Source organism: Phyllobates terribilis, unplaced genomic scaffold (genome assembly GCF_046119375.1).
Source record: "Phyllobates terribilis strain yellow unplaced genomic scaffold, ASM4611937v1 Scaffold_49__1_contigs__length_9717188, whole genome shotgun sequence".
NCBI lineage: Eukaryota > Metazoa > Chordata > Amphibia > Anura > Dendrobatidae > Phyllobates > Phyllobates terribilis.
In genome coordinates, this window is record NW_027362809.1 from 8266096 (window position 1) to 8291492 (window position 25397).

General features: G+C 50.8%; 1 protein-coding gene and 1 pseudogene across 1 annotated transcript in view; both read right to left on the minus strand.

Annotated features, from left to right (window-relative positions):
* Positions 1–13316, minus strand: part of LOC141191649 (uncharacterized) — a 30976-nt gene extending 17660 nt beyond the window's left edge. Inside the window, exon 1 of the mRNA XM_073661590.1 lies at positions 12939–13316. Within this exon, the coding sequence (XP_073517691.1) occupies positions 12939–13013 (75 nt within the window). The 5' untranslated portion in view covers positions 13014–13316. The remainder of the gene's footprint in view (positions 1–12938) is intronic.
* LOC141191651 (uncharacterized) overlaps positions 1–25397 on the minus strand; it is a 147852-nt pseudogene that overhangs the window by 21402 nt on the left and 101053 nt on the right.

A 25397-nucleotide genomic window follows, 5' to 3' on the forward strand; every position in this document is an offset into this window, starting at 1 on the left:
AAACCATTATGGGAAGGTCCTTCATTCCCTGTGAGGACCATCCGGGTCAAGATGTGTCGCTATGGCCCATCAGAGCTACTCTCGGCTCCCAGTTGATTTGTGAAGACCTCACAGGCTGAGGTGCATCCTCACTACTACTCTCAAAGTCCATTCAATGACGGCCACACACACTCCTTTCTGTGGCACTACATCTTCATCTCTCCGTAGGAGAACTCATGTCCCAGTTTTGCAACACTGCAGCTTCCTCTCTAGTATAGACAATTGTTTGCTTAAATGCAGATTATCTAAAATAAGGAATCCATCCTAAACTTAACCCCCTTTAATTAGGCCTTCTGACCACCATCCAGGGCAAAGTACCTTATTCTGCTGCTCACCTTAGCAAAGTTTTTTTTCCTTTTAATTAGGCCTCCTGGCCTTCTGATTCCCCTGGGCAAAGTTCCGTACTGTTTAAGTAGGCCTCCTGGCCTGAGCTAAGGACCTCATCCTGCTCTTGGTCTCCTCTGCCATTATATCTTTGCTTTCCTTCACAGCGTACCATCTGATGTCTCCCTCCTGGCACACAACACCATATCAATTTAAGCCTGCAACCAGATATACGAGAGGTCTGTATTTCTCACTTACTTATCCCTATCTGACTCATCACCAGGAAACTGTTCTCCTGTCTGCCCATGTAGCTCAGAATAAGTTCTCCCACCAGAATGATGGCCCACACAGACCCCACACAGTATGATGGCCCCCAAAGCCCCTCAAACAGTATTATGTCCATGACAGCCTGCTACACAAAATGAGGACCTCCTCTCAGTATCGAGGCCCTTAAAGTCCACCACAGCCCCCCACACAGTATAATAGCCTCCACCAGCCGCCCATTCAGTATGAAAGCCTAAACAGCCCTTTGCTTATTATGATGCCCTCACAATTCCTGAAGTTTAAAAAAAAAAGCACACACACTACTCATCCAAACCCATTCCTGAGGTGCGCTGCTCCGGTCTGTGCAGTGTGAGTACTGAGGCTCCATACTACAGGTGTGATGTAGTGACGCCATTGTGCCTGCAGTGCACGGAGTCTCAGACTCACAGGTGAAGGCTGAATGGTGGATTGGGGAGCTTTTGACTCCCTGATTCACTATTTAATTAAATGGTTTCACAGTCATGAAATGTGGATGTTGCTGAAATTTCGATGATGGGTAAGGAGAAGGTGCCCGATGCCAAACCGCCCTGATCCCTCTCAATTCACAGGCACCGTAGCGACCGCATGGGCTACCTCTATGGATGATACTCCCTGCCTAGAATGGGACTAAGTGAGTATTTATTAATTAGCCATGGGGTAGTCGGTGATGTGGATGGTACCATAATGTGTGTGTAGGGGACAGTACTGTGGGAATATTAGAAAGTGGGGGAATAGCAGTAATGTGGGAACATTAAACTGTGTGTGAGGGGGATGCTAGTCCTGTGGGAACATTTCCTGTGTGTGGGGGAAGCCAGTACTGTGGGAACATTATACTGTGTGTGGGGGGATGGCGGCACTGTGAAAAGATTGTACTGTGTGTGGGGGGATGACGGTACTGTGGGAATATTATACTGTGTAGAGGAGATGGCGGTAATGTGGGATCATTATACTTTGTGTGGGGGATGGCGGTACTGTGTAAAGATTATACTGTGTGTGGCCTCCTGTGGCTCTGGTTACTTAATGTGTTTGTTAGCACTGAGACAAATGTCTGTTATACGTTCAGCGGGGCTCCCTGTATGCTCGATGCCATGCAGGTGCTTCAAGATGTTTTGCTCCTTTCGTGACTCCTATTCCTCTCAACCCTCCAACTCCAGGCAGCCCTCGTTCAAGCCTAAAACTTCTTTACACACTTTTTCAAGGCCACAAAGCCCTCCACTTCTAAATCCATCACCATATGAAGGTTTTATCTCACCCTAAACTTTTCCTACTTGAAGGGATAGGTTTCTGCCCTTTCAATACTCTTTCAGTATACACAGGCTTTTCACAATCATGTTAAGACCCTTCAGGGGGTGGTTCACTGTGTCCTCCTTACATTCAACCGGTAGGACCTTGGGACCTTTTTTTGTCTGCTCTCCAAAAAAGGGAAAGATTCTTAGTCAGCTTCTCCTCAAAATTACTTTAATAGAATCTGTCGCGAGGCAACAAATGAGAAAGAAAAAAATATTGTGGTGGGCACTGTCATGATGAAAACCAAGATGAGAAGGTGTAGAAGAAGAAAAGAACATTTGTTTATCACATTATGGCCTGAGGAAGAAGTCAACTCAATGTTGAAATGCGTTGCTGTCTTTTAATAAATGTTTGTTATTTTTCTATATGGTCTCATCCTGGCCTTCATTGTGACTGCGCCAACCACAACTTTTTTTTCTTTTATTGCCTCGCAATTCTTTTAATGAGCCATTCTGTCGGCTTTTGCCGGACTCTCACAACTCCACCAGATGAGCCAATACCATCTACTCTTCCCTGCTTCTTATCACCAGGAATTTACTATGGAGCGCTCTTATTTTATCTTTTAGTTTTATAGCATTTTATGGCATTTCTGGTGCTCAAAACCTCCATTCACAGGGTGTCTGAGATTGCTGCCCTTTCCTGTAGGGTTCTCTTCCTCATTCTCCATCAAGATAAGGTGGTCTTGTCACTCGCACCATCATTTCTTCCAAAATGGTCTTGACTTTCTACATCAAAAAGGACATTGTCCTCCCCTCATGTTGTCCATTTACAGTTCATCCATAGGAGCACCTGTCTGGATTTGGCCAGGGCATCTAGGCTAATATTTTGTTAATGGAAGCCATCCAGCATTCCGATTTTCTTCTCTTGATCCTTGATTGTCTACACAAGGGCCTGTCAGCCTCCAAGACAACCTTTACCAAATGGATTAAGTCGGCTATTGTGGAAGCCAAAAAATCCAAGGATAAATCTCTACCTCTTTGGGAAATTACATATTCCACAAGGGCAGTCAGACATTACATCTCAGCTGCTCAGGTCTCTAAGGATGTTACCTGGGCCTCTGTTCATACATTTGTCATATTCTATAAAATCCACTCTACGGCTTCAGCCAGTACCATCTTATGATGCAAGGTATTGCAGGCTGCTGTCAGTTTGACAGTCCACATGGTTGGCTGTTGTACTTTCTACTCATTTGGACTTTTCTGGAACGCCCCACGGTCCTGGGTCCCCTGTTGCTATCAATGGTGTGATCAGTGTAATGAAAGTTAAAGTCCCATGGAGGGACTAATTAAAATGAACATAAGTAAAATATATATATATATATATATATATATATATATATATATATATATATATATATATATGAAAAATCTATTATTTTTTAAAAATCACAGAATAATAAAAAATGAAAAAAAAAACATTATACCCAGAAAATATATGAAAACAAAAATATAGAAATAAAGTACACATATTTGCTATCATCGCCCCCAGAATGATCTGATCTATAACACTGTCACACTAGTTAACCCCTTCAGTGAACAGTGTAAAAAATAAAAAAGGTGGCAAAAAAAACTATGGTTTTTCATGAAGCCGCTGTAAGGCAGCGCTAGTCATCATACTGGGGTTACTCGCTTCGCTGCGTCAATCAATGCACACGTGCAATGTCTTTATGTATTTTCTCACAATGCTGCAGTTTATTACTTCATAAGCCACAGTTCGCCGGGTCCAACTCCGTGGCACGCCGACACACATTAACACAATGTTCATGAGCCAAGTGGCACACAGGCCCACTTGCTCCAGGTTACAGCTTATGGCAAGGTAAAAATAGCAATGTTCATATCACAAAGTCCATATAGCACAGGGTATTACTTTTGCCGGGTTTAGCTGCTGCAGTCCTTTACGCTTGCCACCACTGTGGCTTCGTGGCTTCCCAGGTAGGGGTCTCTAGCCGTCGTCCCCTCATAGGCTACTGGTATGTCTTCCACACTTGACATCCAGCCTGCACCTTTCAGGGTTCCTCAACAAGCCGGCTCTCCCTCAAAGGTCACTGGCATCCACGCACAGGATCCGGGCTCGGCCTTTCAGGCTGCCAGGCTTCACTCGGCCTCACTAGGCCTCTCACAAACGGTGTCTCACGCCTCACACCGAACACACCTGTCTCAAATCACCAGGGTTTATATATCCTGTGCACAGATACACACATACTGACAGGACCTTGCTGATGTCAGTCATGTGATCAGTCAGCTGTGTGTATAGGTCCTGTGTGCTGTCCCAGTCATGTGTACAGAGCTTTACTGTGCATACAGGACCTGTGTGATGTCACAGTCATGTGACCAGTCAGTTAAAGGGGAAGGTACATGGTCAGGTAAAACACATCCTGGACCTTTTACAGTAATGCTAGCAAGCTGCTGCATTACATATCCACCCCCCCTCTGTTCAAACTTGTGGGGTTGAACACATAATATACACAATAACATTATAACCCCCAGCTCACATAGAGACCATGTACTTTACAATTGTGCTACTCAGCCCCTGGAACCTTAGTCAACGACATTAGCCCATTCCTTAGGGACCTACCATTTGTCACTGTCACTGACTTCGTCAGGTCACCTTTCCGGGTCGTAACCTTGCCAGGTCTCCCCTGCTCCCAGCGGTCAGTCATAATCTTGTCAGACCTCCCCAGCTCCCAGCGGTCAGTCATACAGCGGTGTGACTCACATGCCCTGGTATTTAAGGTCCGGTTCGACTCCGTACTGTCCCGTCCTCTATGGGGTCGTTTGTATGGGCTGCTCAAACCTGAGTTACTGGAGGTCTCACTACCTCTAAACCCACGCCCACTACTCTCAGGACATCTTGAAAGGTCCCTAACTCCAGCTGTAGCTGTTCTGTTATTTAGGGGGCCCTTTCTCTGTCGGGTCTCACTATTTCTAGACGGCTTCCATCTTCTGCTGCTCAGATGATGCTGTCTATCTACTCGCAGTCTAGCGAGATTCAATTGTTCTACCTCCTGCAGGTAGGTCACTCGGTACTCAATCAGCATGCGTATATATTCTAGGCTTTCTTCTGTTCCTACAGCGGAGAAGGACACCATGCCGTCTTCGTCTGGTATCCAGTCCTGATGATCACGGGGACTGCTTACTTTCACCACACCAGACTTCTTGACCATCATCTGCATGGCTCGACCGCTTCTCCCAATGAGCTTTCTCACCAGAACATGAGGCACCCGGATGACCTCTTCACGCATACTGTGAGCTTTCCTCATCAGTTCCAGTTGTCTAACGGCTTGTTCCGTCTTCAACCGGAGAAACCGCTTCATGCGCATACATTGCCAATGCATATCACTTAGGATCGCCACCCTCTTCACTGTGACTTCGGTCATGGACAGAACCACCAGCTGTTTAGCTTCGGAGGTCAAGTACACCTTACAGGCTCCCACAGCCTTCTTAAACTCTTCATGCACAGACTCACGGGTGCATTCTTCTCTCAAATCCTCGGGTATATCTACGAGGCATTTGTACCAAGACGTTTCGGTCTCACCAGTGGTTTCCAGACGATCAACCAGCTCAGGGTTCAGGGACAACTGACTTTCAGCTTCTTCCCCCTGTATGCTTACCCTGAGCTGACTCACAGCTACAAATTCACGAATTTTCGTCTTGACCACTTCCACTTCATATTTATCTTCTGTTACTCTGCTCTTAGCTCTCCTCAGGTCCACCTTCTCATGGTACAAGGGAGTGAGTACAACGTGTTTGCCCTTTTCCTTCTCCAAGGAGGCCTCGCTCACCGAGTGATACTTTGTCAGGCGACTTATGAGCCCGGAAACCTCTTCCTCTAGTTCCGTCACTCGCCTCTCAGCGGCCCATCTCTGAAGCTCTTCCTGCTTCAACTGCTCTTTTAACAGTAGAGTTCTCTCAGACCTCTCTTGCCTCAAATGGGCCTGAAGCAATTCCTTGAGCTCCCTGATCTCGGCTCTTACTTCCACCGAATCATCCAAGCTCGCATCACTCGAGGAGGTATCTACTTCACACCTCCCCTCACCAGCGGCCAACTCCTGGCCCTGGTCTGTGGCTTCTTCGATGGACTCCTCCATCTTTTTCTGCTCAGCTTCCATCTTGCTGACTGTTTCTTTAAGGCACGTCTCCGCCCTCTGGAGAGTTTCACAGGACATCTGTAGCTCCTTCACCTGAGCTTCCAGACCTAGGGTCTTTCCACAGAGATAATCATTCTCCTCATGGGTCTCTTGCAGAGTGGTCTCACCCACTTGGCGCACTTGCTCTGCACCCGCCTTATCCTCCTCTAGTTTTTCTTTTACCTTGAGGAGATCCTCATAATCTCTCTTAAGTTGTTGTAGTTCCATACCGAACTTTTCATCACACTCCTTCTTGGAGTCACACAGCTCCTGGTTGAACTGTTCACGCAATCGTTCTAGGTTTTGTTCACGCCCAGCAACTTCATGCTGCAGTGCCTCTTTGAGGGCAGACAGCTCTAACTGTACCAGGGAGAAGCGATCTTTCACCTCGCATAACTCATCTTCACACACCGCTTTGTCAATCTGTAATTGAAAAACCTCCTCCTTGATTTTGCGGCGGTCCTCCTTAATTCCGTAGAACATTTCCTTCCAATGGTTAATTTCCGCGTTGCTTCCCTCCATGTCTCGCTGCCAGTTCCTCATAACCTGGTATATTTTCTGCTGCTCAGACTCCAGGTTCAGCTGGTCTGAGGACACGTTCCCCAGGTTTCCACATAACTGCTACACGTCAATCTGACACTGCGGCCTGATAGGCTCCAGCTCTTGGTCATGACTGGCCGCCTCCCCTTTCAGGGCTGTCGGATCCTGACCCGTCAGTCTCAGTACCGTACCGGAGGTTGCTACTGGCAACGTCATCTCCTCTTCTACCTCTAAAGGAGGATCCTCACTTGAAGCATAGGCACACAGTACTACATTCTCTTTATTTTCATTTTCAGGGAGTACTATCGGAGCAACCTTTTTGTGGCCCTTGCGCCGTCGACGACGAGAGGGGGACTCTCTCCCCTCGTCTAGCCCCTCCTGACTGGACTTACTTTTTACTTTCATAGTGTCACAATCAGCTACGGGGTCTGTGTCACTCCCCATAGTGTTGTGGACTAACAGGTCACCTCCCACTTTGACGTCACCCCCTTCTACTGGAGTTACCCCGTTATCAACGGTCACATTGTCTTTTTTAGGAGGTACCAACCCACAACCAGTAACAATTTTCAGTTTTCTACACTCCACACTCTTGTGAAAATCCGCCCCTTTTTAGACTCCACCCCCTTTTTAACAACCACACCGGCAGGGTAATTTTTACACAAAAAATCAGCAGTAGTCTTAGGACTCAGTTCACAACATCTCTTACCACCTCCCTGGGCACTCTGGGACAACACTGGCGCCCCCGGAGAGTCCATAGAATGGTCCACTGCCGCCATTCCACATGGTGCCCACAGCTCCCGCACCATGTCCAGTTTCATGTCCAGTAGACGTTTCTCATATATGAGGTCCGACTCGTCAGACCCATTTGCTGCTCCGTTCACAGCCATCGCGGTACGCTGTTTACACTAGAACTTCACCGCAAACCAGGTTTGAGTGCGACGATAATCTTCGCAAGCCCGCCGAGTTGCCGCAAGATGCTTTAAACTTTGTGAGCCCCGCCGAGCCACAGCAAACCAGGTTTGAGTGCGACGTCAATCTTCGCAACCCCGCCGAGTTGCCGCAAGATGCTTTATCCACACTCGTCATCCTGTGCCGTTGACGCTAGCAACCGGGTTGTCGGGGTTGTCGTTGCCGCTAGCAACCGGGCTGCCGTTGCCCGCACTCTCGAACCATATGTAAGGCAGCGCTAGTAATCATACTGGGGTTACTCGCTTCGCTGCGTCAATCAATGCACACGTGCAATGTCTTTACGTATTTTCTCACAATGCTGCAGTTTATTACTTCATAAGCCACAGTTCGCCGGGTCCAACTCTGTGGCACGCCGACACACATTAACACAATGTTCATGAGCCAAATGGCACACAGGCCCACTTGCTCCAGGTTACAGCTTACGGCAAGGTAAAAATAGCAATGTTCATATCACAATGTCCATATAGCACAGGGTATTACCTTTGCCAGGTTTAGCTGCTGCAGTCCATTACGCTTGCCACCACTGTGGCTTTGTGGATTCCCAGGTAGGGGTCTCTAGCCATCGTCCCCTCGTAGGCTACTGGTATGTCTTCCACACTTGACATCCAGCCTGCACCTTTCAGGGTTCCTCAACAAGCCGGCTCTCCCTCAAAGGCCACTGGCATCCATGCACAGGATCCGGGCTCGGCCTTTCAGGCTGCCAGGCTTCACTCTCGGCCTCACTAGGCCTCTCACAAATGGTGTCCCACACACACGGAGCACAGGCCTCACGCCTCACACTGAACACACCTGTCTCAAATCACCAGGGTTTATATATCCTGTGCACAGACACAAACATACTGACAGGACCTTGCTGATGTCAGTCATGTGATCAGTCAGCTGTGTGTATAGGTCCTGTGTGCTGTCCCAGTCATGTGTACAGAGCTTTACTGTGCATACAGGACCTGTGTGATGTCACAGTCATGTGACCAGTCAGTTAAAGGGGAAGGTACATGGTCAGGTAAAACACATCCTGGACCTTTTACAGTAATGCTAGCAAGCTGCTGCATTACACCGCCAAAAAAGTGAAATAAAACACCATCAAAAAGTTGAATGTAAATTAAAATGGTATCACAAAAGACATCATCTTGTCACACAAAAAACAAGCTGTAATACAGCTACATCAGCAGAGAAGAAAAAAATATATAGCTATCAGCACGGCAGCAAGGCTGACGGGTGGTCCGGGTGGATAAGCTGGCTGGTTCGGCAGAGAGCCAGACGGGTGCTCCCGGTAGGTTGGCTGGTGGGCACGGCAGGTTACAGGCAGGTGCTCCAGGTAGGCTGGCTGGTGGACAGAACTGTTAGACATGGCTGGCAGGCTGGACTGCCAGACAGGCATGCAGGACTAACAGGCAGCGGGACCTGAGGGCTGGAGCAAGTGAAGCACACGGAACAACAACCTTGCACAGGCACCTCCATTTTGGAGGAGGTGCCTTATATAGGGGAAGTCCTCCGGCCATTGGCCGGGAACTCTATAGGATGGTGCGCGCGGCCCCTAAGCACAGTGCCCGGGAAGCTGCACGCCACAGCAGCAGGGGGGCGGGAGGACGCCGGACCTGGACCGCGGCGGTGAGGGGAACGGCGTCTCTTCCCGGCAGGAGGCAGAGACGCCGATGCTACAGTACCGCCCCTTTACGCCCCCATTCCCTAGGATTTGCTCCTTATGGGTGAGCGCGGAGAAGGGAGCAGTCCAGGAGGAGAAATGAGGAATGAAGAGGCGGTAATAATTTGCGAAGCCCAGGAATCGCTGAATCGCCTTCAACCCATCCGGTCGGGGCCACTTTAAGACGGCAGAGACCTTCTCGGGATCCATCCGCAGACCAGTCTCGGAGATAATATAGCCCAGGAACGGTAGAGAGGTCTGCTCAAAGAGGCATTTCTCGAATTTAGCGTATAGGCGATTCTGCCGGAGCCTAATCAGAACCTGACGAACATCCCTCCGGTGTAAGGGCAGATCCGGAGAGAATACCAAGATATCGTCCAGGTACACCACCACACAAGAAAACAGAATATCACGGAAGATGTCGTTAACCAGCTCCTGGAAGACGGCTGGAGCATTACAGAGACCAAAGGGCATCACGTGGTATTCGTAGTGACTGTCCCGAGTGTTGAATGCCGTCTTCCACTTGTCTCCCTGGATCCGGACCAAATTGTACGCCCCATGAAGATTGAGCTTGGTGAAGATCTTCGAGCCTTTAAGGCGGTCTTACAGCTCTGAGATGAGAGGCAGGGGGTACTTATTTTTGATGGTAATTTGGTTAAGACCCCTCGATACAGGGACGTAGGGAGCCGCCTTTCTTCTTGATGAAGAAGAATCCTGCTCCAGCCGGAGAGGTGGATTTCTGGATAAATCCCCTAGCAAGATTCTCCTCTATGTACTCAGACATGGCCCGGGTCTCAGCCGGCGACAAGGGGTAGATACGCCCTCGGGGAGGAGAAGCACCAGGAACCAGTTCAATGGGGCAATCATACGGCCTATGAGGTGGTAGGGTCTCGGCTTCCTTTTTGTTAAAGACATCCGCATAGGACCAGTAGGGTGCCGGCAGACCAGGTAGATTAGCTGGAGTAGACGGGGGTCGAGCTGGACGAACCGGAACCAGACAGGACTCATGGCATTCCTGACCCCAACGGAGCACTTCACCAGATCTCCAATTCAGGACGGGCTCATGTCTTTGTAACCAGGGTAGACCAAGCATGAGGGGATGAGAGAGACCGGACAGCACATGAAAGGAGATCTTCTCTGAGTGCAGCATTCCCACCTGAAGGGTTACAGGCTCTGTGACGAGCAAGATGGTCTTCGGAAGAAGCCTCCCATCCACGGAGGCAACCGCCAATGGTTCAGCCAGACGTACAGTAGAAATCTGATACTGCTCCACAACAGCCTGTTGAATGAGATTCCCAGCGGCTCCAGAATCCAGATGGGCAATCTCAAAGAAGCGGGTCTCACCACTGGAAATAGAAACACACAGAGTCAAGGACGGAGAGCATTTACTCTTGCCTAGGACGACCTCTCTGAGCGGTCCTAGACACTGGAGTTTCCCGGCCTCACCGGGCAGGAATGGATCAGATGCTCTTTACTGCCACTGTAGAAGCAACTCCCCTTGGCTCGGCGCGTCTCCTGGCAAGACTTGACCATCTTGGTTTAGTCAATTTGCATGGGCTCAGGTGAACATGCCCGGGGAATTGCTGGTTGCGAGGCTGGCTTTTGGAATACAGGAGCGAGAAGAGGAAATCTTCTCTCTCGGGTAGTCTCCTTAGCACGTTCCAGAAAACGGATGTCAATCCGGGTAGCTAATGACACCAGGTCGTCCAGGGTGGAAGGGATGTCACGACCGGCTAGCTCATCCTTGATCCGTCCGGAAAGGCCCTCCCAAAAGGTGGACACCAGGGCCTCGTTGTTCCAGGCAAGCTCAGATGCGAGGGTTCGGAAATGTATGGCATACTGGCCCACGGCGAGACTCCCTTGGCGGAGACGGAGAAGTGAGGAGGCAGTAGAAGATTTTTGTCCGGGCTTATCGAAGACATTCCGAAAGCCAGAAGATCAGACACCAGGGGATCACCTCTTTCCCACAGAGGGTTTAGCCATGCCAACGCCTCCCCGGTGAGGTAAGACATGATGAACGCCACCTTGGCCCGGTCGGAGGGGAACTGATGTGCCAGGAGTTCAAAGTGCAGCGTGCACTGATTTAAGAAGCCCCGACATAAGACGGGGTCACTACCAAAACGTGGAGGCGCAGAGAGCCAAGGTCCAGAGCCGGGTGCCATAGTGCCAGTAGGTTGAGGTGTTGCCGGAGCAGGTGCCGCTCGGCTAGAGACGGACACAGACGAGGTGGACAGCGTGTCCAGACCGGAGTTGACAGTCCGCAGATAGGACAGGGTAGTCTCCTGTTGGGATTTCTGACATGAGACCTCCTGGTACAGGTCAGAGAGTGAAGGAGCCTGGGGGTCACCGGGTTCCATGGCCTGTGCAAACTGTTACGGGTCCGGGTGGTGGAACCTCAGTGCTTCGGTGCAAGGAGGGACCAGAGGGGCGTGACTAAGTGCCTACTCGGCCTGACCAAGGTCACACGGCGGCTTAGTCGACTCTGTGAACCAGGGAGGGACTGGGCAGGTGGACCAGTTGCCACTCTGGGACCGACCTTGTGTGAGAGCAGGTGACTCCCACGGGTCAGATGGCAGGAACTGACCGATACAGCGGAAGAGCACAGCAGGAAGGCTGACGGATGGTCCGGGTGGATAAGCAGGCTGGTTCGGCAGATAGCCAGGCGGATGCTCCGGGTAGGCAAGCAGGCGGGCATGATAGGTAAAAGGCAGGTGCTCCAGGTAGGTAGACTGGCGGGCACGGCAGCTTACAGGCTGGTGCTCCAGGTAGGCTGGCTGGTGGGCACGGCAGTTTCAGGTAGGTGCTCCAGGTAATAATAATTTTGTATTTGTATAGCATAACCTTAGCAACTAGCCATAGTGGATTTTGAATGAGACCAAATATCTTTATTTCTGGAGTTTTCATAAGATTCCATATGGTCCCACTAGGGGGAGACATTAAAAAATTAATTGACACTACTAACAGATATGTGGTACTCCTATTTGGTTCTCATACATGCACTATGCTCTTTTTATTTATATGTATGAAGTAATCATATAGTTAGTGTTTATTAGATATTTGTCCATATGGATCTATATATTTATTTTAAATATTTTTATAACTTTTTTACCTGTTACTTGTTCATTTGCAGTAGATTTCCCTTTTTTAATTCTGGTTTTGTTTTTAATTGTTGTCTTTTTAATATATGTTCAATAACATATATTTAACTATAGTTTGTTGTATGGGAGTTGTTCTTCTTCGGCTTATTATAACATTATGTGAAGCACCTGTGTGTTCCAGGTGCTCACCTCAAATCTAGATAAATTCCTTGAGCGGTCTAGCTTCAAAAATGGGGTCCCTTGTGGGGGGTTGCCACTAATTAGGCACATCAGGGGCTCTGGAAACCCGACATGGGGTATGCTCTCGATTCCAGCCATTTTTGCATACAAAAAGTCAAGTGGACTCCTTCCCTTCCGAGCCCTGCCGTACACCCAAACAGTAGTTTCCCTACCACATATGGGATATCGGCTTACTCAGGAAAAATTGCACAACAAATTGTATCATGCACTTTCTCCTGTTACCCTTTTGAAAATGCTAATTTTGGGGGTAAAGTAACATTTTAATTTTTTCCCTTTGCTTTAATTCTTCACACACTGGTCAGAATTGAAAAAAAGTGACCCGTAAAGAAGGTGAAACAGACTCTGGGATGAAATGGTTAATAAGACTTACAAGTGGAGCCGGTCCAGAAAGCAGAAGATCCAGCAAGTATCTGCCACATATTCCTGCAAATCCCCCGAATGTCATCACTAGTATCTACATTACTGTGCTGGAACTAGGAGAGGAATAATGGCGTTGTGTGAGGACTTCTCTGGGCTTCTGTCCTTCATCCTGCAGTCGTCTGAATGGATCTAATGTGGACGGGAACCAGCTAAGCTGCATTCTGTCCACAGCTGTTACCTCACTGTTCACACCACACAGAGACCCCAAAAGAGCCTCCGTGCTGAAGGGGTTAATGCCCCCTGTGCCCAGTAATGGGGGATCTCCACATACCTCCACCTGCAGAGCCGCCACCACATATATGGCTGTTCTGTGCACAGGACCTGTGATGAGGTCACAGGAGGGGAGGAGTCAGGGGTCACATGATCAGGGGCCTCAGTGGATGCACAGTGTGAACTGTGTGGCTCCTGTACAGTGATATCCGGAGTGAAGACGCTACATGGAGACGTCTCCGCAGTCAGTGACATTTCCGGCATTATTTGCCCCTCACTATTGGCACAAGTACCCCGCGCCGCCTTTTCTACAGTTTTATGTGAGGAATGTAACGTGGGATTTTCCTGCTTGGAGACAAATAGACGACACATTAGGAGATTATCACCAGTTACCGGACGTCTACTATATGGCGGCATATGATTGTGCTATCCACTTCATACTGTTACGGGTCCGGTGGGTGGAACCTCTGTGCCGAGGTGCAAGGAGGGACCCAGAGGGGCGTGACTAAGTATCAACCCGAACCGACCCTGGTCAGATGGCGGCTAACGACTCCGTGACCAGGGAGGATCCGGGCAGAGGGACCAGGTGCTACTCTGGGGACGACCTTGTAAGAGAGCAGGTGGCTCCCACGGGTCAGGTGGCTGGGACTGACCGGTATGACGGATGGACACGGCAAGCAGGCGGAAGTCTCTGGTAGCTGACAGGTGGTCACAGTTCGTGAGAGCAGGGCAAGTAGCAGTCTTTAGGTTTACCAGGAAGGTGGTCACAGCAAGTGACAGCAGGGTCTCCAGGCAGGCTGGCGGGTGCCCCCAGGTGAGCGGGCAGAAAGACAAGGCAGGTTACTGGCAGATAACTGGTGGGCGCTCCCAGGTGAGCGGGCTGACGGACACAGCAGGTAACAGGCGGGTGCTCCCAGGTGAGTGGGCAGACAGACGAGGCAGGTTACTGGCAGGTAACTGGTGGGCGCTCCCAGGTGAGCGGGCTGACGGACACAGCAGGTAACAGGCTGGTGCTCCCAGGTGAGCGGGCAGACAGACGAGGCAGGTTACTGGCAGGTAACTGGTGGGCGCCCCTAGGTGAGCGGACACAGCAGGTAACAGGCGGATGCTCCCAGGTGAGCGGTCTGACGGGCACACCAGGTAACAGGCGGGTAACAGGTGAGCGCTCCAGGTGAGCAGGCTGGCAGGCTCGGCAGGTAACGGGCAGATAACAGGCTGGCAGGCAGGACGAGGAGTCAGGCTAGCAGTGGGACCTGAGGGCTGAAGCAGAGATCAGACACAGTGCAAAAACTTTGCTAGGGTACCTCCATTTTGGAGGAGGTGCCTTATGTATGGGAGGTCCTCCGGCAATTGGACGGGGACTCCTTAGGACGGCGTGCGCGGTCCATTTAAGAGAGGGGGATCGCGCGCGCGCCCCCTAAGCACTCTGCCCAGGAAGGAGCGCACGCCGGCAGCAGCGGGGAGAGAAGCGCTGGAGGACGCCGTGCCAGGAGCAGGGAGGTGAGAGGGACGGCGTCTCTGCCTAGCAAGGGGCAGAGACGCCGATGCTACAGTACCCCCCCTTTAGGCCCCCTCTTTTTTTGGCCAGAAAGAAATTTTTCAAGGAGAAGCGGGGCGTTGATGTTCTCCCTGGGTTCCCAAGTTCTCTCCTCAGGACCAAACCCCTTCCAATCTACCAGAAAAAAGGTCTTTCCTCTTACCCTCTTGGTGGCCAGAATACTCTCTACCTCAAAGACGTCTTCAGCGGAAACCAGAGCAGGGGGAGTACCTGGATTGTTGGAAAAAGAGTTAAAGACAATGGGTTTGAGGAGAGATACGTGGAAGGAGTTGGGAATCCGTAAGGTGGCCAGGAGTTTAATTTGTAGGCCACTGGATTAATTTGCCTGAGGATTTCGAAAGGGCCGATGAAGCGAGGACCTAACTTGTAGGAGGGTATCTTGAGCCGCACATGTTTGGAGGAGAGCCAAACCTTGTCTCTCGGACGGAATTGAGGCGGATCCAGACGTCTCTAATCAGCATGTCTCTTCATCCGCTCGGAGGACTGAAGAAGTGCGGACCTAGTACTCTCCCAAATGGTAGAAAACTCGCTGACAAGAGACTCCGCGGCAGGGTTGTCCACAGAAGCGGAGACTGGAAATGGAATCCGGGGGTGCTGGCCATAGACAATAAAGAACTGGGACTTGGAAGAGGATTCACTCTCGTGGTTATTATAAGAGAATTCGGCCCAAGGAAGGAGTTCCACCCAATCAGAATGGTGGACATTAACAAAGTGCCGGAGGTAGCTGGTAAGGATCTGATTGATCCGCTCCACTTGACCATTGGACTGAGGGTGGTAAGCGGAGGAGAAATCTAGGGTGACGTCCAGCAGTTTACATGTGGCTTTCCAGAAGCGTGAGGTGAACTGAACCCCTCGATCCGACACGATGTGGAGGGGTAGGCATGGAGACGGAAGATATGGCGGACAAAAGTCCTTAGCCAGCTCAGGTGCAGACGGGAGACCAGGCAGGGGAATGAAGTGGGCCATTTTAGAAAAGCGGTCCGCGACCACCCAAATGACAGTACACCCGGCAGAAACAGGGAGATCGGTAATGAAGTCCATAGCGATGTGTTGCCACGGGGCAACAGGTATGGGAAGCCGCAGGACATGACCGGCTGGTAAGTGTCTGGGAACTGTGTTGCGGCCACAAGATGAACAAGCAGAGACGAAGTCTACCACATCCTTACGCAGGGTAGACCACCAGTAATGCCGGGAAATGAGCAGAAAGGTCTTCTTTTGGCCGGCATGGCCAGCTAGTTTAGAAGAATGACCCCAGCGAAGAACCTTCTCACGGTCAGGAACTGCCACGAACATCTTGCCGGGTGGAAGACGAGTCAAATCCAAGGGGGCCACATTCATCACCTTGGAGGGGTCGATAATGTGCATAGGCTCCTCCTCTTGGTCGAAAGACAGGAAGGATCGAGACAAGGCATCAGCTTTGACATTCTTGTCCGCCGGGCGGAAATGAAGGATGACATCGAAGCGGGCAAAAAACAAAGACCACCGGGCCTGACGTGGATTAAGTCTCTGGGCATTTTGGAGATATGCCAGATTTTTGTGATCCGTGTAGATGATCACCGGGTATAGAGCCCCTTCAAGCAGATAGCCCCACTCCTCCAGCGCCAATTTGACGGCCAGCAGTTCTCGGTCTCCTATGGAGTAATTGTGCTCAGAGGAGGAGAAGATTTTGGAGAAAAAGCCACAGGTTACCATTCTCCCGGATGAAGACTTTTGGGTGAGCACCGCTCCGGCTCCAGAGGAGGAAGCATCAACCTCCAGGTAGAACTGTTTGTTGCAGTCCGGACGGTGCAGCACAGGGGCAGAGGAGAAGGCTTGCTTCAGGGAAAGGAAGGCCTCCTCAGCTTCGGGTGGCCATACCTTGGGATTAGCCCCCTTACGGGTGAGCGCAGATATGGGAGCAGTCCAAGACGAGAAGTGTGGAATGAAGAGACGATAGTAATTAGCGAAGCCCAGGAATCTCTGTATCGCCTTCAACCCCTCCGGACGGGGCCACTTTAGGACAGCAGAGAGCTTCTCGGGATCCATTCGCAAGCCTGTCTGGGAGATAACATAGCCCAGGAATGGAAGAGAGGTCTGCTCAAAAAGGCACTTCTCGTATTTAGCATAGAGGTGGTTCTGCCTGAGCCTAAGCAGGACCTGACGAACATCCCTCCGGTGTGTGGGAAGATCCGGAGAGAAGACCAAGATGTCGTCCAGGTATACCACCACGCAGGAGTAAAGAAGGTCACGGAAGATGTCGTTGACCAGTTCTTGGAAGACGGCGGGAGCATTGCAGAGGCCGAAGGGCATCACACGGTACTCATAGTGTCCGTCCCGGGTATTAAATGCCATTTTCCACTCGTCTCCTTGACGGATACGGACCAGGTTATACGCTCCACGTAGATCCAGCTTGGAAAAGATCCTGGCGCCTTTAAGGCAATCAAATAACTCGGAGATGAGCGGAAGGGGGTATTTATTTTTAACCGTGATCTGATTGAGTCCTCTATAGTCAATACAGGGGCGTAGCGAGCCATCCTTTTTTTTGACAAAGAAGAATCCGGCTCCAGCCGGGGAAGTAGACTTCCGGATGAATCCCCTAGCCAGATTCTCCTCTATGTACTCAGACATGGCCCGGGTTTCAGCCGCAGACAACGGATAAATACGCCCACGTGGTGGAGTGGCGCCAGGTACCAGGTCAATCGGGCAATCATATGGCCTATGAGGTGGCAATGTCTCTGCTTCCTTTTTACCGAAGACGTCAGCATAGGGCCTGTAAGGAGCCGGAAGACCGGGTAAATTAGCTGGGGTAGGTGGTGGACGAACCGGAACCAGGCAGGTCTTATAGCAGGCCGGCCCCCACGGGAGTACTTCACTGGAATGCCAGTTCAACACGGGTTCATGTGTCTGGAGCCAATGTAGGCCTAGCAATAGGGAGTGAGAGAGTCTGGGCAGCACATGGAAGGAGATTACCTCAGAGTGCAGCATTCCCACCTGCAGGGTTATGGGTTCCGTGACAAGCAGGATGGTCACCGGAAGGAGTCTTCCATCCACGGAGGCGACTGACAATGGTTCAGCCAGAGACTTGGTGGGAATACGGTATTTCTCAACCAGGGACTGGGAGATGAGGTTTCCAGCGGATCCAGAATCCAGGTGGGCGAGTTCAAAGTGACGGAGATAGAGACAGACAAAGTCAGGGTTGGAGAGGACTTACTTTTGTCTAGGGCGACCTCTCCGAGCGGTCCTAGACACTGGAGTTTCCCGGCCTCTCCGGGCAGGTGCTCCTTACTGCCACAATAGAAACAGCTCCCCTCGGCTCGGCGTGACTCTTGGCGAGATTTGACCATCTTGGTCTGGTCGATCTGCATGGGCTCGGGTGAGTGCGCCCGGGGAGTGACAGAAGAGGAGACCGGTCTCTGGAAAGTAGGAATAAGGCGGGGAAACCTCTCACGGGTGGTCTCTTTGGTGCGTTCTTGAAACCGGATGTCAATCCGGGTAGCCAGCGACACCAGGTCATCCAGGGTGGTAGGAATGTCCAGACCGGCGAGCTCATCTTTAATCTGACTGGAAAGGCCCTCCCAGAAGACGGACACCAGGGCCTCGTTATCCCAGGCAAGCTCAGAAGCGAGGGTGCGGAACCGTATGGCATATTGGCCCACGGTGAGACTCCCTTGGCGAAGACGTAGCAGAGAGGAGGCAGATGAGGTCTTACGTCCTGGTTCATCGAACACTCTCCGGAAAGCAGTGAGGAAAGACGACAGGTCGGATACCAGGGGGTCCTCTCTCTCCCACAGGGGGTTAAGCCATGCCAGTGCCTCCCCAGTGAGATGGGACATGATGAATGCCACTTTGGCCCGGTCAGAGAAAAACTGATTCGCCAAGAGTTCAAAGTGCAGGGTGCACTGGTTTATGAAGCCCCGAGCTTGAGCGGGGTCGCCTCCGAAACGAAGAGGTGCAGAAAGCCGGGGTCCGTGGCAAGATGCCACAGGATTGGTGGGCAGCGGCGCTGCCGGGGTGCAAGTCGTGCGACTAGCGGTGGTTGCTGGTGGAGCAGTCAGTGTGTCCAGGCGGGAGTTGACATTCCGCAGGTGGTTCAGAATGGACTCCTGCTGGGATCTCTGATGGGAGACTTCATGGTATAGGTCAGAGAGCGAGGGAGCTTGGGTGCCACCGGGTTCAATGGCTCGAGCAAACTGTTACGGGTCCGGTGGGTGGAATCTCTGTGCCGAGGTGCAAGGAGGGACCCAGAGGGGCGTGACTAAGTATCAACCCGAACCGACCCTGGTCAGACGGCGGCTAACGACTCCGTGACCAGGGAGGATCCGGGCAGAGGGACCAGGTGCTACTCTGGGGACAACCTTGTAAGAGAGGAGGTGGCTCCCACGGGTCAGGTGGCTGGGACTGACCGGTATGACGGATGGACACGGCAAGCAGGCGGAAGTCTCTGGTAGCTGATAGGTGGTCACAGTTCGTGAGAGCAGGGCAAGTAGCAGTCTTTAGGTTTACCAGGAAGGTGGTCACAGCAAGTGACAGCAGGGTCTCCAGGCAGGCTGGCAGGAAACAGGCGGGTGCCCCCAGGTGAGCGGGCAGAAAGATGAGGCAGGTTACTGGCAGGTAACTGGTGGGCGATCCCAGGTGAGCGGGCTGACGGACACAGCAGGTAACAGACGGGTGCTCCCAGGTGAGCGGGCAGACAGACGAGGCAGGTTACTGGCAGGTAACTGGTGGGCGCTCCCAGGTGAGCGGGCTGACGGACACAACAGGTAACAGGCGGGTGCTCCCAGGTGAGCGGGCAGACAGACGAGGCAGGTTACTGGCAGGTAACTGGTGGGCACTCCCAGGTGAGTGGACTGATGGACACAGCAGGTAACAGGCGGATGCTCCCAGGTGAGCGGTCTGACGGGCACAGCAGGTAACAGGCGGGTAACAGGTGAGCGCTCCAGGTGAGCAGGCTGGCAGGCTCGGCAGGTAACGGGCAGATAACAGGCTGGCAGGCAGGACGAGGAGTCAGGCTAGCAGCGGGACCTGAGGGCTGAAGCAGAGATCAGACACAGTGCAAAAACTTTGCTCGGGCATCTCCATTTTGGAGGAGGTGCCTTATACAGTCATGGCCAAAAGTATTGAGAATGAGACAAACAGTAATTTTTCCAAAGTTTACTGCTTCATTTTTTGTAATGGCAATTTGCATATACTCCTGAATGTCAAAGAGTGATGAGCTTAACAGCAATTACTGTACTTGCAAAGTCAATATTTGCCCAGAAAATGAACTTTAACCCCCAAAACACATTTCAACATCATTGCAGTCCTGCCTTAAAAGGAGCAGCTAACATCGTTTTAGTGATTGATCCATTAACACAGGTGTGGGTGTTGATGAGGACAGGGCTGGCGATCAATCAGTCATGATTAAGTAAGAATGACATCACTGGACACTTTAAAAGGAGGCTGGTTCTTGGTATCATCGTTTCTCTTCAGATAACCATGGTTATCTCTAAAGAAACACGTGCAGCCATCATTGCACTGCACAAAAATGGCCTAACAGTATCGCAGCTACAAAGATTGCACCTCAGTCAACAATCTATCGCATCATCAAGGACTTCAAGTAGAGAGCTTCCATTGTTGTCAAAAAGGCTCCAGGGCGCCCAAGAAAGACCAGCAAGCGCCAGGACCGTATCTTAAAACTGTTTCAGCTGCGGGATCGGACTACCAGCAGTGCCGAGCTTGCTCAGGAATGGCAGCAGGCTGGTGTGAGTGCTTCTGCACGCACTGTGAGGCGGAGACTCTTTGAGCAAGGGCTGGTTTCAAGGAGGGCAGCAAAGAAGCCACTTCTCTCCAGAAAAAACATCAGGGACCGACTGATATTCTGCAAAAGGTACAGGGAGTGGACTGCTGAGGACTGGGGCAAAGTCATTTTCTCTGATGAATCCCCTTTTCGATTGTTTGGGACATCTGGAAAACAGCTTATTCGGAGAAAAAGAGGTGAGCGCTACCACCAGTCTTGTCTCATGCCAACTGTAAAGCATCCTGAAACCATTCATGTGTGGGGTTGCTTCTCAGCCAAGGGAATTGGCTCACTCACAGTCTTGCCTAAAAACACAGCCATGAATAAAGAATGGTACCAGAATGTCCTCCAAGAGCAACTTCTCCCAACCGTCCAAGAGCAGTTTGGCTCCCAACAATGCCTTTTCCAGCATGATGGAGCACCTTGCCATAAAGCAAAGGTGATAACTAAATGGCTCATGGAACAAAACATAGAGATTTTGGGTCCATGGCCTGGAAACTCCCCAGATCTTAATCCGATTGAGAACTTGTGGTCAATCATCAAGAGACGGGTGGACAAACAAAAACCAACAAATTCTGGCAAAATGCAAGCATTGATTATGCAAGAATGGACTGCTATCAGTCAGGATTTGGTCCAAAAGTTGATTGAGAGCATGCCAGGGAGAATTACAGAGGTCTTGAAGAAGAAGAGGCAACACTGCAAATATTGACTTGCTGCATTAACTCATTCTAACTGTCAATATAACCTATTGGTACTCATAATATGATTGCAATTATATTTCTGTATGTGATATAAACATCAGAAAAACACTAATAAAAACCAGAGGCCAGCAGATCATGTGAAAATATAATTGTGGTGTCATTCTCAATACTTTTGGCCATGACTGTATATTAGAGGTCCTCCGGCAATTGGTCGGGGACTCCTTAGGACGGCGCGCGCGGTCCCTTTAAGAGAGGGGGAGCGCGCGCGCGCCATAAGCACACTGCCGGGGAAGGAGCACGCGCCGGCAGCAGCGGTGAGAGAAGCGCTGGAGGACGCCGCGCCAGGAGCGGGGAGGTGAGAGGGACGGCGTCTCTGCCTAGCAAGGGGCAGAGACGCCGATGCTACACATACCAGGAGCTAAAAGGCCGAAATCTCACATGTTTAACCCCTTCCAGGGTGGGTGGCCTTGATAGACTATATTCAGAAGAGTCCGGCTAAGGGCAGAGACAGACGGCCGTATTTCTCCTGCGAGGATCACATCATAAACCTCGTACTAGCCGACACCTCTCCTGACCTGACAGCTGCATAGAAATCCATCATGCGGTCAAGTTCAGGTCAGGAGAGGTGCCAGCCAGTCCATTCAGTGCGATGCGATCCTCGCACGAGTTATATGGCAGTGTGTCGCTGCCCTAAGGTTCATATACAGCTTTCCACCTCACCGTGGGGGTTTTTCTTGTTAAAAAAAGGATGGAGAGTTGCATCCGTACTTGGATTTTAGAGAGATTAATAAAATCACGACTCACAATCCCTATCCTTTGCCCCTTATACCGGACCTGTTTAAGCAATTATCTGGAGCTAAATGGTTTTCCAAACTTGAGAGGGGCATATAACCTTATATGCGTACGTCAGGGTGACAAATGGAAGACTGCATTCATTACGCTTGTGCCATTTTGAAAATTTGGTGATGATATTTGGGTTAACCAATGCACCTTCAGTCTTAAAATTTCAGAATTTTTTTTGGTCACGTGGGTAGATTTGTGGTGATTTACCCAGATGACATTGATTTATTCACATATTCTGGAGGAGCATTGTGAGCATGTCAGACAGTTTCTCCAGGTTCCACATGACAACCATTTATTTGCTAAACTGGAGAAATGTCAATTTGAGGTCCATTTGAGTCACCTTACATGCGGTCCATATAAGGTGACTGTCTTGACTGATCATAAGAACCTGTTGTATATTGACGCTACTAAGTGCTTAAACACCAGACAGACTTGGTGGGCCCTGTATTTTTTGCCCGGTTTGATTTTGCTGTTACTTATCTCCTCGGCTCTAAGAATGTCAACACGAAATTCCAGTCAAGATTCTTTTTGTTCCCAAAAACATAATTTTCGTTTGAGGGGTTCAATTTCTGGCTAGTTTTTGCTCCAGATTGGGTATCAAGCTGTTTTTTCTCTCGGTCTCGAGACTAATGGTCAAACAGAAAGGATGAACCAGGAAATAGAGCAGTATTAGGAATGTTTTGTCTCCTCTAATCAGGAAGACTGGGTGGAATTTCTGCCCCTATATGATTGGCCAGGGTCCCGCACCTGGCGGAATTACTTACATGCTTGGCTGTCCATCTGTAGTGGCAGCGGCGGGGCACTGCACATCCGCCTCCTATTCAATCCAATGGGAGGCAGATGTGCAGTATGGCTAGGGCATCACTCATAAAAAAAGTGGACAACTTCTTTAAGGTCTGGAAGGAGATCAAAAAGGATGTTTTGGTAGCTAGTGACCAGGCTAAAAGTTGTACTAACCACAGACGTAGGAAGGCTTCTATCTTTAAAGTAGGGGATTTTGCATGATTGTCCTCAAAATATCTGCACTTAAAGATCACATCTAGAAAATTTGCACATAAATTTGTAGGTCCTTATCAAATTATAACAATTTTAAATCCCCTGACAGTTAAGTTGCAATTTCCTATTGCCTGGAAAATCATAATTCTTTTCATTCTTCTCTTTTAAAAAAATGTGATGGGACCTCAAGACATAATTGAGGTTGATTTGGAATGGTATCGGGAGTATGAGGTAGGCAGAGTTCTTGGTTCCAGGTTGGTCAAGTGCCGTCTGCACTATCTCGTTAAGTGGGAAGATTATGGTCTTTAAGATAACTGCTAAATTAATTTGGGGGATCTTCATGCAATCAGATAGACAGATTATTGGGTGGACCTGGGGAAAACCCAGAAGTCATGGTACACATTGGTACCAATGACAAAGTTAGAGGTAGGTGGAAGGCCTTTAAAAATGATTACAAGGAATTAGGAGAGATGATGAAGTACAGGACCTCCAAGGTAGTGTCTTCAGAAATACTGCAGATTCCAATAATGTCACTAGAAAGTTAGCGGGAGCTTAAGGAGATAAATAAGTGGCAGGAAGAAAGGGTTTGGGTTCATTGAGAACTGGGCCACGTTCTCGGTTGGCTACAGGCTCTACGATAGGGACAGGCTGCAACTCAACAGGGAGGGTGCAACTGTGCTGCGGGGAAAAAATGGTCAGATGGATGAAGGAGCTTTTAACCCCATTACAACCCAAGGTGGTTTGCACGTTAATGACCAGGCCAATTTTTACAATTCTGACCACTGTCACTTTATGAGGTAATTACTCTGGAACACTTCAAAGGATTCCCCTGATTCTGAAACAGTTTTTTCGTGACATATTGTACTTCATGATTGCGGTAAAATTTCTTCTATATCACTTGCATTTTGTAATGCACACGCCCGGGCTGAGCGGCGTGTGCGAGTGATTCCACTGGACCGTGCCGGAGAGTGAATGCCTGGAGGGGCGTAACTAGGTATTCACCCGATCCGACCAGGGTCGCACGACGGCATACGACGCCAGTGCACCAAGGAGGAACCGAGCAGAGGGACCAGGTGCTACTCCAGGACAGACCCCGGACACGGCTGTTGACCCACACAGGGGAATACAGGAACAGACTGGTTAGGCTGGCGCACAGACTGGTGGGTATAGGCAGGCACGACTGGTATGCAGGCAGGCGGGTATGCAGGCAGGGGGGTACAGGCAAGCACAGCTAGAGTGCAGACAGGGAGGCACTAGCAGGTAGGAACACAGGCGGGATAGGACCCAGTACACACTGGGACTCAGGAACAATGCAGGCAGATGGGTACAGACAAGCACAGCTAGAGTGCAGACAGGGAGGCACTAGCAGGTAGGAACACAGGCGGGATAGGACCCAGTACACACTGGGACTCAGGAACAGAACCACAGATGTGGCGGACAAACACAGCAAAGTGAGGCCGCCCAGAGAGGTGAGCGAGAGCAGGGCAGGACGAGGCCGCCTGGAGCGGTGAGCAAGAGTAGAGCAGGACAAGGCCGCCTGGAGCAGTGAGCAAGAGGTCAGAGCAGAGCGAGACTGCCGGGGCAGTGAGCAAAGGAGTCAGAGCGGAGCGAGACTGCCGGAGCAGTGAGCAAAGGAGTCAGAGCGGAGCGAGACTGCCGGAGCAGTGAGCAAAGGAGTCAGAGCGGAGCGAGACTGCCGGAGCAGTGAGCAACGGAGTCAGAGCAGAGCGACACTGCCGGAGCAGTGAGCAAAGGAGTCAGAGCGGAGCGAGACTGCCGGAGCAGTGAGCAACGGAGTCAGAGCGGAGCGACACTGCCGGAGCAGTGAGCAAAGGAGTCAGAGCGGAGCGAGACTGCCGGAGCAGTGAGCAAAGGAGTCAGAGCGGAGCGAGACTGCCGGAGCAGTGAGCAAAGGAGTCAGAGCGGAGCGAGACTGCCGGAGCAGTGAGCAAAGGAGTCAGAGCGGAGCGAGACTGCCGGAGCAGTGAGCAAAGGAGTCAGAGCGGAGCGAGACTGCCGGAGCAGTGAGCAAAGGAGTCAGAGCGGAGCGAGACTGCCGGAGCAGTGAGCAAGGGAGTCCGAGCGGAGCGAGACTGCCGGAGCAGTGAGCAAGGGAGTCAGAGCAGAGCGAGACTGCCGGAGCAGTGAGCAAGGGAGTCAGAGCGGATAGAGACTGCCGGAGCAGTGAGCAAAGGAGTCAGAGCGGCTAGAACCGCCAGAGCGGTGAGCAAAGGAGTCAGAGCAGGCTAGAACCGCCGGAGCGGTGAGCAAGGCAGAGCAGGGGGGACAGGGCTCTGTTCACACGGAACAGACAGGAAGGGAAAGGCAGAGCCAGATACCCACAGG